Raw genomic sequence first — 15,890 nt, forward strand, 5'->3', positions numbered from 1 at the left:
AGCGCTTTGGGCCTTCGTAAGAAGGTAGAAAGCGCTATATAAGTATACGCCATTTATATGTTAGTGCTCGTGTTATTCTAAACTGAATGTTTTTGATTGATGTAAGCACCATACATTGTAGCTTTTTTTCTTTTAAATATTTTTCTTTATTCTTAGTATGTAAAGGGGGAAAAAGTTTTCTTCTTTCCCTTTCATTCCTTTTATGCTGATTTTGTTTTTGTAGAGCAGCATGGGGTTTTTCTTTTGCAGATTCTTCAGAAATTCCTCTAGTTTAAATGCCACTTGTGCTTCCTAAGAGTCTAACTTACTGAACTCTAAAGTGTTTTTTTTCTTTATTGGCATAAAAAAAGGATTGGTAAAAGATATATAAAATGTCAGGAATGCACTTTCAGGTATCACAGATTGTGTATATACCGTGCAGCACAGAGTCTGATCATGAGGATGCAATGGTTTGCAGTCATCTGTTTGACATTCCTCTCATGCCTCACATATCCCTGCATTCATCCTCTGAGGTCCCATCTTTTGTGGAGTTGGCAGTTTATTGAGAAGATGGATGTTCATTATTATGTCTGCACCTTTCATTTCGGCTGATTCTTTTTCCCTGTACACCATTTTAAAAATGAAGCATACTTTTAGAAGTACAGGAGCTTTGCTCAAATGGATGTATTTTAATTTAACAAAATAAAAGTCGTGGATTTTCCCTGCGAGCTGCGCAAAGCCTGACGCGTTTGTCGCATTTCCTGCGCAGCTCAGCCACAGCCGCGCGGTGGAGGAGTGGAGACAGCCCGAGGTACGTCCACGGAAAGTTCCACGCAGCAGCAGCAGTGGATGAGAGCAGGCCCTGCAGCAGGACACCCTGTTTACATCTCCGCCCCCCTCCCCCGAACTCGCTGCTTTTCCACCCCGCCCCTGCTGCGGCACACGCCAGCCGCCGTCTGGTCGTAGCGGTCCGGGCTCGAACATCTCTGAGGAGCCTCTGCCAGCAGGTATCTGGAGCCTCCCTCCCACCTACTCGGTGCCATGCAACACCCAGGGACCCCCGCTTCACCCGGGGAGCTCTTCAACGCCTCGACGGTAACGGCTCACGTCTGCTAGTAGAAAAAAGAAGAAGAAAAAAAATGTTTTTATTTTATTTTGGTAACCTTGTAGCAGTTCATGTTTCTTCCGCGCACTTTTAAGGAAGGCTTCCCGGGCTGACGGTCGACTCTCTGCGGGGAATTTCGAACACATTTGTCTTAAAAACACCCAGACTAAATTCTGAACAGCAACAGTCAGACTTCGCTTCAGAACTGAACTCGAGTGGGGTTCTGCTCGTGGAACCACCAGTTGAACGGAGCATTTGTGTCTGGAGCGGCGCGAGGAGCTTCGGAGGAGAAACCTTCCGCGGTGGAAACAAGTACCGGCGCCATGGTGGTCTTCAATGGACAGCTGAGGATCAAGATCTGCGAGGCTCTGGACCTCAAGCCCACCGCCTGGTCCCTGCGTCACGCCGTCGGCCCGAAGACCCAAACCTTCCTGCTGGACACCTACATCGCCCTGAACGTGGACGACTCTCGCGTGGGGCAGACCTCTACCAAGCAGAAGACCAACAGCCCCACGTGGAACGACGAGTTCACAACGGAGGTCCACGACGGCCGGAGGATAGAGCTGTCAGTCTTCCACGACGCGCCCATCGGCTACGACGACTTTGTGGCCAACTGCATCATCCAGTTTGAGGACATCCTGCACAACGGCAGCAAGCACTTGGAGGAGTGGGTGAGTCACGCGTGTGGCAACAGTCAGTGAGGGACTGAGGGTGCAGCCAAACTGCCCACTTCAACAGCAAAACACAAACCAGCTGAGTCAGCAAACATTTTCCTGCCACTTTTTTTTTTTAAACTGAAATGCACAATCATCCAAGTATGGATGTGCAGGGATCCAGAAGTCTCCTCAGCTGTTTTCTAGCAAAGCGCCTATTTCTGCAGAAAAGTGCATTTATCCAACGTGGTTTAGTGTAACCTAAAGCTGGTGGATGCAAAGCGCTTTAGTTCAATGAATATTTCATGAGGAGAAATGGACAGATTGCATTTTTCTGCAGTGTTTCTCATCTGTTCTGGGTCCCAGAGTTGGGTTTGAAAGGTTTTAGTTGTTACTGCAAATACATTCCCTGGTGGAGTTTAAAAGGTGGGAACAACAATAATAATAAACCAAACAAACTTTGAAAACCGAATTTGTTATTTTGCAGATGATAAAATGGAAACGGCAGCAGGATCAGATGTGCATTTATCATTCCAAGAGTTGTTTAGATTGGTGGTTTATTTTATAATAAAAGTCATTAACTGAGATGGATTTGAGGTTTTATGCTTCGTCCACACTGGACATGTGACGCATGTTCAAGAAAAACACATTCATGAGCAAGCTTTTTGCACATGGCGTTCACACTGGACAAGCAGAGTGGGGCTTCTTCTTCTATTTCTTTTACTACTGTTTACTAGAGCATGTCCGCCACCTACAGCTGGAAGAGGCTTGCTTCAAAATGTTGAAGTGGTGCAAATCTTGCGATTCTTGCTCCAGGCTTTATCCTGATAGATGAACCACTTGGTGTCATAAAATTCCAGCCAGGCACAAACTTAAATGATGACTTTCTCCTCCATGATTACTTTTCAAACAGTTGATACTTCCGTGAATTAAAGTCATCCATACCTCATAACTAAATCTGAATCCCAGATTGATCAAAGATTGAACTGGTTTGACTTGCAACGCTTGTTCAGTGGCCATGCAATTTGTAAGAAGAGATTGTGCAAACCTATGCAGACGCCCAAAACGCGTTGGTACGCGCATTTATAAGATGATTTCATTGAAAGCGGTTGAATTGAATGTGTGTTGCAGAGGCTGGTGTGAACATAGCTTCAGTTCAGATTTATACCCTAAATGGCTTGTTTTCTTTTTATTTATTCACGTTGTGTGAATGAATAGTGTGCAAAAAGGAGATCTTTGCTATTACCCATGGTCCAGAGGGAGCAGTGTGCTGCAGATCTAGCTTTGCTCAGGAATTATTTGTTGTCTTAACCCCTGATTACAACCCCAGATCATGAGTTCCAAGTAGACACGCATCAGGTATCATTCTCTTTCAGTGTTTGCTTAAACCCCACTGTGAATTTAATTTACAGGTGCAGACACAATCCCCCGGGTTATCCAAAACTAGAAATGAGTCATGCTTCTTGTAGGTATTCACGTTTTAAATTTATACATTTCATATGAATAAACTAGTTATTTTGTTCCAATTTTAGTCAGTTTAACACTATTATGTAGTTTATCTAGTCTAGTTTATCATGTAGTTTAAAAGACCAGCTCATCAAAAAATGGTACATGGTTAAAAAAAACAAAAAATAAGTTAACAATACATACATTTCCCTTTATATGGTTTGTCGAAGATGTAAAGCAGGATCAAACCTAAAAAGGTCTGTTTAAACATTATTAAATTATCTTTATTCACTACTAAACAAGATTTTAGTTCAATTTAGATTTAAAAAAGTCTAAAGCTTCTTAAGCCTTAAAATGTATCTTTAAGCCATTTCTACTAAAAAAATAAAAATAAAAAAAAGGAAGTGACAGAATGTCATCATTGGGTAAGTACCCAAGTTACCAAACAACGCATTGGTTAAACTTTACGTTCCACAATCTCTCAAGCTTGAGCTTGTCTCCAGTCTAATCAGGTATTAGATCAACAACTGATGTCATTTTGGAGCAACTCAAGAGCTTCTGCAATTTTCTGGTGAGTAATGCTAACGTACACAGCAGAGGCAGAGCTGGACTTCTGCTAAGGGAAGATGTCTCTAATGTGATGACTCAATCTTTGAAACCAGGATTTCAGTCATTAGTTTGATTGCGTAATGCAATCAAACTAATGCTGTCTTTTATCTGGTTTTCTCTATACATTTAAAATGTACCACTATTACACTTCCTAACCATGTTTTGGTTGCCACAGACCTTTAACCTTTGAAATAAAGAAATAATTAAAGAGCGGATTTACCAGCTGCTAATTGAGCGTTTGTTTAATTTTGGCTTAACCTATTTTTGCATTCATCATTTCTGCAATTCTCTCCCCTTTTTTTAAGAGTCCAACTTTAATTTATTCTATATCATGCTAAAAGTAAATAAGAAGGTCATGTTGCAAGAAAAAAAAAGGATCTAGATTCTTGGTGGTAACAGGAAAAGAAGTCATTAACATTTATGAAAAGGCAACACAAATGTATCAGAAGACAAAAGCCTTGAGTCATTACTGTAGGAAACAGAGGATTCTATCAAGTAGAGTTCTTATCCGTGCCTGGAGCATTCAAAGGTTATTTAGTTTTTAGCTCTGGTACAACCACAGTAGCATTTAGCTTCACAACATTAGTGAACATTTGACTTAAGCGTTTCAAAAGTTAAATAAACTTGTAGACTGGAACATAAACAATCTACCACAGTAAGTAAGTAGTACCAATGGTATTGATTGTAAATTAGAAAAAGGCATAAAGATTGCTGAGATGCAGTAGGTTCAGGCCACTTAAAAAAAAAAAGACTACCGTAAATTCCGGACTACAAAGCGCACCCGATTACAAGCCGCACCCACCCATTTTTACGTGTTTAACTACTTTTATACATACACAAGCCGCGTCAGAGTACAAGCCGCGCATGTGTTAGGCGATATTTAGGCGATATTTCCTGACAGATCACGCCCAGCATCCCAGAGTGAGTACAGTTCATTAGTACATTGTGGGTGTAGCCAGCTTTGCCTCTGGCTCATGCATTTAGGTGTATCGACATCTGTCAAACAGCATGGACCTGTATTCTGTTCACAAGTTCCTCAGTTATGGTGTTTTTATTTCATTCTTTTTTTTTTTTTTTTACTTATTGAAAATCTAGGTATCATACATAAAATTACAAACAGTAACCATACATACATCCCTCAGTTATGATGAGGAAATTTACATCCGCGATTCCACATTTCCCATGAGTCTTAGGGGCTAAAGGCGGGGCCAACGCCCGGCTCGCCATACTGTTGTATGTGTTTAAGAATGAGCAAGTATCAGCAGTGCATGGAGGGGTGAACGGGTAAAGCTCTCCTTCCGCTTGTGTCGCGGCAGCGTTATGGGAGTAACAGGACTGGTTAAAAAACACAACGGTAAAATAAAGCAGCGGCGACTGAAAAGCGCGCGCCTCAGCGCGATACGCGCGCCTCAGTGCGGCGCGTGCGTCAGAATTCAGAAGCCTCTGCACTCCGCGGACGCCTCTGCGCTCCGCTCCCGCCCCGCGCGCTCCTTGTCTCCCCTTCCTATTTACTCCGACACCTCTGGCCAGGGCGGCTTCAAGGAGGAGCACTTCGTCCCCGTTGCGCCGGTGGACCGAGCAAATCGTGTCTGTGCAAAGCAATCTGACTTAATACTGTACGTTTTGTGGAAGAGGGGCGGATGCGTTGTTGCGTGTGGGAGCCATCAGACTGCCATCGGCCCCGCAGCTCTTTAAGAGCAGCAGGAGGAGAAGATGTCTCCAACTCACACGGAGGCTGTGAGCTTTTCAAAGCAAAATTCCGCTTTTACGGTTTCCTTAGAAACCGTAAATGGAGTGTACATTCACTCCATGCGCTGTTCTCACCGTCACGTAGTAAACCGGCTTTTCCAAACCCGTTGGTGATGGTGGACTTTTTTACGCTGCTTTTAACGATTGCTTTTAACTTGAAAGCTTCATCATATTGTAGCGGCGATCACGTGCACGTTGGGTCTAATGGTCCCAAAGGATTCTGGGATGCGGCCGGGCATGCGTGTTTCGTTTTGTTGAACCATGACTGAAGTGTCTAAGACCTAAAGTCAAGTCCATGCTGTTTGGCTGCCAAGAGGTGTGTTGAAAAGAAATGCCTTGTGCTTGGAGTTGGATAAAGAGTTCAAACTATTCACTGAGTTCGAAAGTACGTACACGGCGGCCGCCAATTAAATCCATAAATTAGCCGCGTCACTGAAAAAGCCGCAGGGCTGTAAGCGCAGGAAAAAAGTAGCGGCTTGTAGTCCGGAAATTACGGTAGTTAATAAGAAAATCACTAGTTAATGTCCTGTCCTTTTCCACACTACCTTCTTTCACACATTTGATTATGGTAGTGTCATCTGAAAAAGTCTACATCAAATTGTTCTGTGTTGTACATGGATGTCCGCTCTCTAAAGGTGAGAGGGCTAGTACAGTCCCTGTGGTGCCCTTTGTGCTATAGTTCTCTCTCCTCATTGAGATGTAGTAGGGCTCATTGTAAAAGGAAGATGACATTCTCTACCTTCACATTCTTCTAAGGGCAATCTGAGGGTTAGGTCTTGATGTGTTTCAGATGTGGGAGACTATCCACTCCACCATCAGATGGACAGTAAATCCTACAGACTTGAATTCACCAAGGTTCTCTTCCATGATTCTCTTCTTTTCATTTAGTCACAACTGTCCTTCTGGGTAGCTGTGCTCCTGTTAATATTTGGCTGCTCCTGTCTACGACACTCCATGGTCTCAGACAACCCATACAAGTAAACTCCCGTAGGAGTGCATGTGACTAAGGCTTTGGTCACCAAAATGATGTGTTCTAAAGTTCTGGAACTTTATCTAAACACTTGTTGAGGATGCTCCTTTGGCTTATTTATTTCTGCACCACCTTCAAAACTGAGGACACGGCCTTTTGAAACCAGCTGTCTGCTTGGAGCTGAATCTCCTCCACTCTTGTCTGACCCGATCGACAGCAGTAGAGAAAGAAGGAGAGATGTGGGTGAATGAAGCCAGCAATGGTCAGGTAGGCAAAGAAAGATGGCTGCGGAGAGTTGCTGTACTTTGGATTACATTGTTGTTGTTGTTTCCCTTTCGGCTTTTCCCATCAGGGGTCACCACAGCGAACAAGTCGCACGGTAAACTTGGCAATGTTTTACGCCGAATGCCCTTCCTGACACAACCCTCTCAAAGCAACCGGGCTTGGGACCGGCACAGAAGTAGAGAAAGGAACAGGGAGCAGCCCGGAGTCGAACCCTGGTTTCACGGACGGAAGGCGCCGTAAACCAGCACGAGCTAAACCGGCTCCCTGTACTTGGGTTACATTATGTATCAAAAATTCTATAAAAATAAAGATTGATTTGATTTGTAAAAAAAAAACACAGATTTAGTCATTTTACCTTTTTAAACTTTTTCTTGGCTGTAGAACTCTCTTTGTAGGCTGTTCTGAAGTGCTTATAGGGACCTAGTCGCAATAAAATTAAAATAATTTATCCGTCAAATAAGCAATAAGAAGACTGCTCGTGAGTTCAAACTGTTGTTACATATCTTATTAGACATGTCAGATGTGTGCCATTTTTTGGTATTCTATTCCAAGATCCCAAAAAATACATTATTTACTGTCTTCATTTTCATTCCTTTCATTTTGGGTTGAAAAAAAAAGATAAAAAACTTAGAATTTAACCATATGGGTAGATTTGACTGCAGAATGTAGCCTCTGTTTCTCTTTTTTTGCCATTAACATAGCACAAAAATTATATGGAATAGTTTTTACTAATGATTGCATGGGGTATCCTTTTTTCACAAGGCTATGTAGCTTTGGAGTTTTTTCCTTTATTATTAATTTAGAATTTGTATTTTTGTTATCTTTTTTGGTCTAATGCAAAAGTGAAGATTGACTTCAGATCAATTTTTGGAAAACCTTGGAAAAAAATGCCCTTTACTACAAAATCTGAATGTTTTAGAAATAGGAAATATCCTGGTTTATGCTATATATTTTATCTAATACTGGATTTCTTTTTAAGTTCTTCTTTTAGGCTTAACATACAAGTGTTTAAACAAATATTTTGTTTTTTTATGGCTTGATCCTTAGTGTTTGCACAGTGACGTGCCCCCTGTTTCTTTCCCTCAAAAAGATATATAACCCAGCATAGATTTTTGGGCTGCGCAGTGGTTAGCGCTCTTGCTTTACAGCAAGAAGAATCTCAGAATCACCAATGGGGGACCTTTCTGTGTGAAGTTTGCATGTTCGTCCCGTGCATGCGTGACTTTTCTCTTATGACGGCGGCTTGAAAAAAAAAAGGTTTCGAGACAAGGAAATTATTAGATCCTTCTAGAAATACAGGAAGGCATCTTAATAAAAGATCAATTGCATCTACCTTAATATTCTCTTCTAAAGCAGTCGTCGGTTGTATAAGGAGGTCCATATATAAGTGCGAAAAAAATTGTCCTTTTACATTATCAATTTGTGCTTCTGCAAAAAAACAAATAAACATTATTTTAACACTCCTATAGAAAATTTACTGGTGTAATCTTCACACACTTTCAAAGAAAGATGTTTTTTCTGTGTGCAAACACAGATCTACAGATACAAATTTATTTAAACCTATTTACAACCACAGAAATACTCTGAACGGATTAACCGTTTGGCTCCTTTCTCCTGTTGGTAGCCATTTGTTCTGTGTTAATCAATCAAATTGGAAAATGTTACTTTGATTAATGGATGTTAGTCTTTTTTTTCTTGTAGTTATTTTAAAAATCTGGGATTATTCTAAGTCCATCACCTCATCATGCTAAATGTCCGTTAAGCCAGACGTCCTTCGAGATTTTGGATTATTGTACCAAATTATCTAATCATTTCTATACTTCTGTTTTTTTAACAACTGTTGAATGATTAGTAAAGCCTGTGCTTATTGTAGCACTAAAACTTTGACACGTTCTGTTTTTGTGATAACTATGCTTTAGTCTGTTCTCCACACCTGCAGACTCTTTTTCTATTTGATTTATTTCATGCCTCTGTGGTGTTTATACAGACATACTGTGCTAAGAAAACCTTATTTAGGATTTATTTAAAGAAATGACACATGTTAGACCTTTACACAACCCTTTGTTAAACTTCTGCCTCATTTGGAATCCTACATTGAAAGCATCACTTCAAAGAAAGGTGGTGGTGGCAGCAACGTGTCGTCTCTGACTCGGGGAGCTTAGGCATGCAAACATTTGCAAGTTTCACTTGAGAGGAGCATGTGAACAGGAACCTAAAAGCCACGTTGTGACTTGTAAGTGATGTTTTTTTTCTTTTTGAAGGTTGTTCCCATTCAAGCCTGTACAATGTCTGTTAACAGACACCTTTGTCAGAAAATGCTGGTCGAACAGATCATCTAGCACAGCACACACACACACACTGTCATTATGGTAAATCCTCTACCAAGAAATTGAAACTCATTATTCAAGCAAGCATTTCGATCTGACCCTGAGTGAGTTCTGCTACATTGGACAGAGAAATGGAGAAACAATGTCAGTTGACGGTGAAATTTTCACTATCTACTCTATAGTCCAACAAGGTTTTTAGAATCATTTGTGAATTTTGAGATTTAAACAGAGAAAGGGAAATAGTGCCATGGCAAAGGGACCATCTGACGTGAAAAGGAGATGGGTTTCCTATGTCCATCATGGGTCTCAGCACTCCTCTGAACAGGGATTTGATTTGTTGGGCAGCGGTCCTGTCGTTAAAAAGAGAAAGGCTTTTGAAAAAACGTCTCTGTATGGTGATGGAGCGAAACGGGCGGGGTGTAAAGCAGAAGACTGCAACACAAAGTCGGCTGTCAATTTTTAAATGACTGAACGACAGAGCTTTGGAAGAGAAGGGTGACGGGTGGGCGAGACTACACTGTTTGTACTGTAGGGATTTATTTGAAATTAATAAGTAAGGCTTCGCTGTTGCCTTTGAAACTATTGGCTTGTAAAAGCAACATAATTACACATTAATGCATACATGTGTTGAGTAGAATTCACAAGCAGAAATAATGTGTCCAAAATGCATTACATCAAGTATGTCACTGAATCATAAGATTTTTTTTTTTAAATAAGTATCAAGTTTTTTGTATCTCTGTTGCTGGAACACATCCAAAAAGGCTGAAGATATGTTCATAACGTTGAGTTTGAATGCTAAATAACTAATGAGTTCAAGATAGGAGAGTATTGGTTCCACAATTGCATGATACTTCTTTATCAAAACGGTGCTCTACTGTTTTCATAGTGTTAAAATCTGTTGTCATAAAAAATCAGAGCTTAAAACTGCCTTCAAATGTAGCACGTGTGAGTCTTGTGCCCATGACAACTGCACCAAGAAAGTGTCGGGCAAATCAGGTTAAACGGGGTAAGCCTACAATGAACAATTTTGCAGGAATTAAATCAATTTAACCAAAAAAGTTCTCAAACTTTAAAAAGTATTGACACAATAGTGAATCCAGTACAGTGGTCTCTCACTATATTTTGTGGTCTCATTGTTTAGCAATTTTCCTTTTTTTTTTAACAGTGCACCCCATTCTGTTGTCTAAATGGATGTATAATCAACCTCTTGACTGCATCTCTTATACAGATACACACAGCTATCTCAATCTACATAAAATTTCTATCGCAAGCAGATCTTTGTTTTCATTCTATAATACTTGACTTAAATTTTGCACAAAGGTTTGAACTTTGAGAGTTTAAGAGAGATAAGTGTAAAAATGTTCATGTCTGTCTGAAACGTGTATAAACTGTGTAGTGAGGGGGTTTTTACAGTCTTAAAACATCTGTAATCCTACTTCGTGGATTTCACCTATCGCGGGTTATTTTTAAAACGTAATCCCTGTGATAAACGAGGGAACACTGAATTCAGGCCTTCATTATGGCTTTACAAGAATTGTATAATGTGGCTTTGTTAACTTCCAAACTCCTTGTGCAAGTATAAATACCAAGTGTAACTGTTTTAATACACTAATGGTTGCCAATATACAGAACCATAGCGCACATTTGCCAAATATCACACATGCTATCCACTGCTATCTAAATGGGTTTTTCAAAAATTTGGGACAATTGCAAACAGGCTTCCATGTTAACTGTTCTTTCCCCAGACTCCTGGTTCTTCTCTGGCCTATTTGGCTTTTATTGTGTGCGTTCAATGAAGCTGGCAGGTTTTAACCAGAGTGTGTTCAATTTTAGGAAGATCTGGTGTATAACTAAAGACCTCCATCCGTTCAAAGATTACACAATTGCTCATTACTCTCATGTTTGTTGATAATTGTTTTAGGTTTGGCAGTCATAATGCAACCACCGTGACATCACGAGCTCTAAGGGGAGTGTTCTCTCTATTGTTAACTCTATGTGAACACCGTAAGGATGTTCATTTCTGTTTTTAATTACTCTAGCTTTGGCAGGAATTGAGACTGCTATGTTAGTGCAATTTGTTCTAGCTTTTACTTAGTTATCTTACCTAGGTCAAGTTTGTTTAAAATGAATTTGTTATTTTAGATATTTACATTATTTTACATGCTTCAATTGGAAAATCTAATGGTTTCTTCTGGTCACCAACCTAAAACATTGAGTGAATCTGTGAAAAAATGGAACTCTCCCTAAACTATAGTTAAATGCTTATAATAGTAAGTGTTTAGCAAGTGTATTATTAGAATTGCTTTACATAACTTCAAGTTTTTCCTTTTTCCCCAATGTGCTTCTTTTGTTTGTCATTTAGTTTGAACCTATTTGAGGTTTTGGAAGATCTTGGCACCTGGCATTCTGGTTATAGCTGGTTACCACAAACTTCAGTTTGATGGCATCCTGTTCGTCAACTGACATTTGTCAGAAGTCAGGGAACATAGCTGTATTAGTCACATTGGTGCCAGCTTGAAGCCCAAAGCAGGCACCACAAATATTCAATGGGTTTGAGGTCTGGCAGCTTATTCCATCCTCTTCACCTCAAACAACAAGGAAGAGCAGCTCATTTTTTGCAACACTTTTCATTAGATCATCTGAGTAATTGACCTGTGCACAAGCACTTCACGAGGAACACTCATCCCACACATAATACTCAGGGAAATGATGTTTGTGCTGCTTGATTGTTGTCTGTGTTGTTTTTCCTTTATGCTTTTCAACTTGCTCTCATGCTTTATCCCTTTCAATCTGTGTTTGAGCTCACTCACTCTCACCTATCCTCTCACCTGTCTACCACCTTACAGTTGTGTAATTTGAGAAGTGTGTTCTTTTATGTTTTGTACCAGCTCTACTTCACACATTTAGTTTGTGTTTATTACACAGGTTAAAAAAAAGAGTTTTAAACATATTAAAGTCAGACTTTCAAATGTGCTTTTCTGCATCTTTTTTTTCTAATGCAAAATATTAAAATACATTTTGACTACCAATAGAACCAAATACTGATTATTGGTTTTAGTTGGTGACTCAAAATCGGAAGAGATTAGGCCTGCACAATAAATCGCAAATTTATCGTAATCGCAATATCAAGCTGTGCAATATGCATATCACAAAAGACGACAAAAATTGCAATAAATGGTTACCTTAAATGTGCTAAAACAGTCTTATGCCAGCTTGAGGCATTTAACAAATCAAATAAATTCCTTTATGCATTTGACCAATCGAATGGACTCCTTTACATCATAGACCAATCGCATGGAGCCCTTCTATGTTAGATGTTTGTCTCCTCGTATCGTGTAGCCCTAGAAGAGGTAAAATATTTGTTATTCCTTAGCTAAAACCCTTGTGACCAGAATTGAAAAAAAATAGCCTTTTTACTAAATGACAAAAAAAATGTGAGAAACCGTAAAAAAAAGTGGAGCTGACTTAAACGCATCTCCTGTGTGAGTTTTGTTTCAAGGTTTTCTTCCTCTTAGCTGTGGTTTTAACACTGTCATTGTGCTGATGAAAGTGGTATAAAGCCACATGATTGTGTGGCTGCCTGCAGTTCTGAATATCAACAACTGTGGTTCAAGAAAACGCTGAGACAGAGAAAAGTGCAGTGCAGCTTGAGCTGACGGCTTGTTGGGAGTGACACAGCGAGTGTGACGACCAGGAGGTGACCATGTTCAGTCATCTGTAGCGAGTGCAGCTCTGTGCTGAACAGTCTCATAAATGCATTTAAGCTTAGGCTCTTGTGAAAAACCAATTTATGGTACAGAAATCTTAAAGAAGAGGTGTCATTTATTTATTTATTTTATTTTTAAAACACCTGATCTCATGAAATTAATGTGTAGCTTGATCAAGGCTGGGAATCACTGGGTACGTTACGATACAATTTGCAATACATTGCTCACGATAACGATACTATCACGATGTGGCGAAAATGTGATAAACGATACACATCGCCTCTAACAACTCACGATATATCAAACTTTAAGAAAGAAGAACTTGAAAAACTGCTTTTTGGAAAATATTTCCCCATTTATTTTTTAGTTTTTAAACACAATGATAATAAACAACTTGTGTCCTATTTGGTGTAATGCATAACAGACTTTTGTGTAACATTGCTGAAATCAGTAATACTCATTTCTGAGTTTGTCAACGATGACAATTTACATTTGGAAATATCTGTAAAATTTGGTTTAAACAATAGTGAACATGAACAGCAGCCATTATTTAGTACAAAATTGCTGTAAACAGGAGAATGAATAAGTCAAGTAGCTGCCAGGCACATTGGTATTAACTTTTGAAAAACAAAGCCATAGCTATCGCATTATTTAAAAAAATTGCTGTAAATCAGATATTAATTCTGTGAACAAATTATAGTGTCTTTTTTCAAAATACATGACACCATTTAGTTCAAATGTGGTGTAAACAAAAATAAAATTCTCCCAGAAATCAAAAATCAAGTAGCTAGGAACTTTCCTTTAAGTTATTTAAGACATGAACTGCTCTCAAAATAAATGACCAGGGATAAAATACATGAACTTAAAGTGCATCTAAAAGTAAACATCTTTGTGAACAAAACGTTTGGGGAAAAGCTGCATCTAATGTATGTTTATATGTTCATGTCTTTCTTGAGAACCACAAGCTTTTTAGCGTCAAGACGCCGCTCGTCTACCTCTGCTTTGAGGAGAAGGGGGGTCTGAGGGCAGGGATGCCACTCTTTCTGCTGTTTCCATCTCAACCATAGCTCTGGTTTGGGCGTACAGTGCAGTAATCATTTCTTCAGTATTTCCGAGAGGGAATGTCAAAGCGTGGCTCTAATGCATTCAATAAAAACCAAACTCCCTCATTCTCCGCCTCGCTGCAGGGACAGAGCCCCTTGTACATTTAAACAGCAATCCCGTTTGTTATTGCCTCTGCTCTCGCAGAAGACAGTGGTAGCTTCAACTGGAAAAAGGTATCCACGCCAGCTATGTCGGCTTCAGGCCAGCAACAGCCACGGCTCCGGGTGATGCAGCTTCAATGCTGCTGCCGCATCTTTTAACTTACTGCTATCGCTATTCTCCTTGTTTTTCCCCTCCGCCATTTTTGTTTGAATGTGCATTCTTCTTCATCCGTCCGCAACAGCCGATTTCGCAACGAGCGCCCCCTATCGACACTTCGAAGAATCGTCTTACCCAAGGATGATTAACATAACGTTTTACAGGGTCTTAAAACGTAAATAAAAGGTCGATACTTGATGAAGACGCATCAAGAATCAATCACGGGACTAAATATCGCAATATATCACCATATTGATATTTTGACACACCCTTAAGCTTGATCAAGTATTTTATGCAGCATGAATGTTTAACAGAAAGAGGAGGTTTTCTTTACTGCTGACAGTTGTTTCTGCAACTTGCTTTTTTCTCAATCATGCTATGAGGAACTCATCAGGTGAAGTGTATTGCATTGAATTAAAACTTGGTATATATGGTTCATATAATGATAGGCCCACAGTAAAATGATGCCAACTCAGTGAAATTGTTATGATATGCACTATGGCAGCATTGATTTATTTTAAGAAGCCAATTATGAGAGATCTTGTCCTCATCATACAGTCAAACAGCAGTGAAATATGTTCAGTCCCTGTAATATAATATAAGCCATTTTCTAGCATTAACTCTTTAACAACAGAGATGTCACCTAAAGAACGCACTTTAGTTTGACTATTTATTTGAATCAGCTGATTGTGATGTGGAGAAAAGCCGCTCTGTATATCAGCTTTGCACCAATATGCATATTTGTGCAATACTGGTTTTCTTAGCTCTATTATTCTCTGGAATTGTGTTAATTATGTAAGTGGTTGAAGAGTTACGGTAGTCAAAAGAATGTCAACTTTAAAGGGTTAAATATGCACAAAATCTATGAGCTGCTTTGGCCAAAACACATCTTTATGTGCATAGCTCATGTAACTCACTAATGCTTTCTTTTGCTTCTCGTTTGAAAGATTTTTCTGAAAAAAACTTGTAAATTGTTTTGTGTTAGGCAATTTACATGCTAAAGGATTAAAATTTAAAAGAAAATCTGACTGTCAAGAAAACATTAAAAATGAAGACGAATGATTGGCTGTGGACACCTCTGAAGGGAGCAGCTAAAAAGGGAAATAGAAGATCATCAAATCAGAGGTTTATGTTTGCATTTAGTGCAAGTTTTAGATCTTAAACTAATGATAATCATCCAAAATAGATAAATACAAAACTTAGTTCTAGTTTAGGGCAAAACTTTAAAGTTAACGTTGCATCCTCCATCCACACCATTAACACTGTTGGTCAATAAAATATTCAATTAATGTCATATAGAGTAGGTGTTTTTTAAAGTCCTGTAAAAGGACAATTAATGACAGCATCCCTGTTGGTGCTCAGATTACAATCTTTTTACTCTTTTCTATGCTGCTGGATTCACAACAGTTACCTCTCCGTATGAACAAAGGAAAAGCTCAGGCTTGCTCCCTTTTGACCTCTATTTCCCTGTGGGTTGGTGTACAGGGTTGTCCTCTGCATGCACCGTAGAATGCAGAGGCTAGGCTCTGTGTGTGTGTGTTAGTGTGTCTGAGTCCAAACTAAAAATAGAGGCAGTGCGTTGAGTCACACAGTTGGCCCTACTTCCTGTTTTCACTGTCCAAGTTTACTTCCCAGAGGGGAAGGCAAGAGGAAGAGAGCAAAGGCTGTCAGGTCCTACAGAAGCCTCTGTCATTTGTT

At 39.6% G+C, this 15,890-nt stretch overlaps 1 protein-coding gene and 1 long non-coding RNA gene across 4 annotated transcripts in view; one reads left to right on the forward strand and one right to left on the reverse strand.

Annotated features, from left to right (window-relative positions):
- Positions 1-315: 315 nt before the first annotated feature.
- On the reverse strand, positions 316-1,516 carry LOC110016506. 2 transcript variants are annotated; one of them, XR_002291818.1, is made up of 2 exons: positions 1,401-1,516; positions 316-1,088 (listed from the first exon to the last, which is right to left on the reverse strand). It is a non-coding gene; the product is annotated as an uncharacterized LOC110016506 (long non-coding RNA). The 2 variants fall into 2 exon arrangements; XR_002291817.1 differs by lacking the exon at positions 1,401-1,516 and adding an exon at positions 1,173-1,281.
- The window catches only part of LOC101172355 (protein kinase C epsilon type), an 86,579-nt gene continuing 71,677 nt past the window's right edge, over positions 989-15,890 (forward strand). Inside the window, exons 1-2 of one of the 2 annotated variants that reach the window (XM_011484252.3) lie at positions 989-1,074; positions 1,180-1,755. In XM_011484252.3, the coding sequence (XP_011482554.1) occupies positions 1,408-1,755 (348 nt within the window). In that variant the 5' untranslated portion in view covers positions 989-1,074; positions 1,180-1,407. The other variant, XM_011484251.3, reaches the window with a different exon arrangement.

Source organism: Oryzias latipes, chromosome 15 (assembly GCF_002234675.1).
Source record: "Oryzias latipes chromosome 15, ASM223467v1".
In the NCBI taxonomy this organism is placed as follows: Eukaryota; Metazoa; Chordata; class Actinopteri; order Beloniformes; family Adrianichthyidae; genus Oryzias; species Oryzias latipes.